Below are 1,525 nucleotides of genomic sequence, written 5' to 3' on the forward strand. Positions count from 1 at the left end.
GAGCGCTGAACTCCCCTGTCAGCTCCAGCAGTAACTCCGTTCTGGCTTTCCTGTGGAGTCTCCCAGCTGAGTTGCTGAGCTCGTTGTGCAGGCTCCTGCAGTTCCAGGGGGTTCCAGTGATTTGCAATCCTTGGTGGATCCATCCCTTACCTTCCTGGAACTGCAGCAAAGCTCAGCTCCAACCGCTGGCAACCTCAGAGTGGTAAAGACGCAGCTGGGCGCAGCTAGCGGCAGCGGTTTGCAACTGCAAGATTAAAGGAGGCCAAAGCCCTTGTACAAGGATTGGGGACACGGATAGATTTCTGTATACTTTGCTTGGCAGCAATACAGGGAAGTGACAGGGGAGTCCTCTGCTCCCCTGTCATTGTCCATAACCCCGTGCACAGTCCAGGTGTGACTCTCTGTACCTGTGTGCTGTCACCTGGGCACATTATCCGCTGTTATCAGGATATCTGCCCAGAATAATGCCATGCACCATCACTGAAGGGCATAAAGTGGCTGCACGGAGACCCAACAAAGAATTTATAAAAAGGAAAGGACTGATGAAAGGGAAATCCCTGGCTCTCCATCACTCGGCGGATGTTCTGTAGTCCACATTGGAGATCTGGGTAGGACAGATTGTAAGATCCCTATAGAAGGTTGGAGCTCCCCGGATTATGGCAGAGACATTGCTTTTGTGTATTGCAGCAATGATTGTAGCCCCGGCTTAGTATTATGTCTCAGCAGAGATTACACATAAAGGTAATAACGGGCCGCCGCCATAAAGGTGCGGAAGCTGAATGGGTTCTATTGAGCCGTCTGTACATTTTGCTGCTTCTGTGTAATTATTTGCTTGCTGAACCCCCTGACCCCTCCTCCGCTCTTTGCAGGTGCACATAGGTTATCTACCGAACAAACAAGTGCTGGGGCTGAGCAAGCTGGCCAGGTAAGCAGATTGCCTTTTATTTCCATTTATTTGTACAATTAATCAGCTTGGTAAAAGGATGAAGCGCCGGGCGGTGATATTGGTGACATTCTCCATTCATGGCGGGTTGACGGATGGCTTCTGTGTAAATAATGAGTAATGATAGCGCACATTGAAGGAAATGGGATTTACAATGAGTTGGCATTGATTTTACCCGGAATACATGAAACAGCGAGCTCATTAGTGGTGGCGCTGACAGCGGCAGTCGCGGTGATGGTTGTATGTGGGGAATGGAACGCCGGCGTATTATTGGCGAGGAGAAGCCCATGGAGCCCATCGTCTTCTCAGATAGCCAACATGCAGAATGAAAGATACAATTGTATACATAAGGGCCGGTATGTGGCCCTTGAATGGACATTCCTGGGTTGGTGCCACGGATGGGCATCACTTAACACAGAGCCGCCCAGAGCATCATGCACCAAGGAAGGAAAAGAAGGAACGTTAGCTATGGCACCATTATGTATTTGTATTATGGATGGTGATGGCTCCCTATTTCATTGGCTTGTTCAGATGGGCATTGGGATCAGATGGTGGCTCCCGGTAAATGGCACCTTGCCAGCC

At 49.8% G+C, this 1,525-nt stretch overlaps 1 protein-coding gene across 1 annotated transcript in view; it reads left to right on the forward strand.

Annotated features, from left to right (window-relative positions):
- The window catches only part of GCH1 (GTP cyclohydrolase 1), a gene marked incomplete in the record, with an annotated part of 18,812 nt that overhangs the window by 8,970 nt on the left and 8,317 nt on the right, over positions 1-1,525 (forward strand). The window contains 1 exon segment of the mRNA XM_072427508.1: positions 870-925. Coding sequence (XP_072283609.1) covers positions 870-925 — 56 coding nt within the window.

This window comes from Pyxicephalus adspersus, chromosome 12 (assembly GCF_032062135.1).
Source record: "Pyxicephalus adspersus chromosome 12, UCB_Pads_2.0, whole genome shotgun sequence".
Lineage (NCBI taxonomy): Eukaryota > Metazoa > Chordata > Amphibia > Anura > Pyxicephalidae > Pyxicephalus > Pyxicephalus adspersus.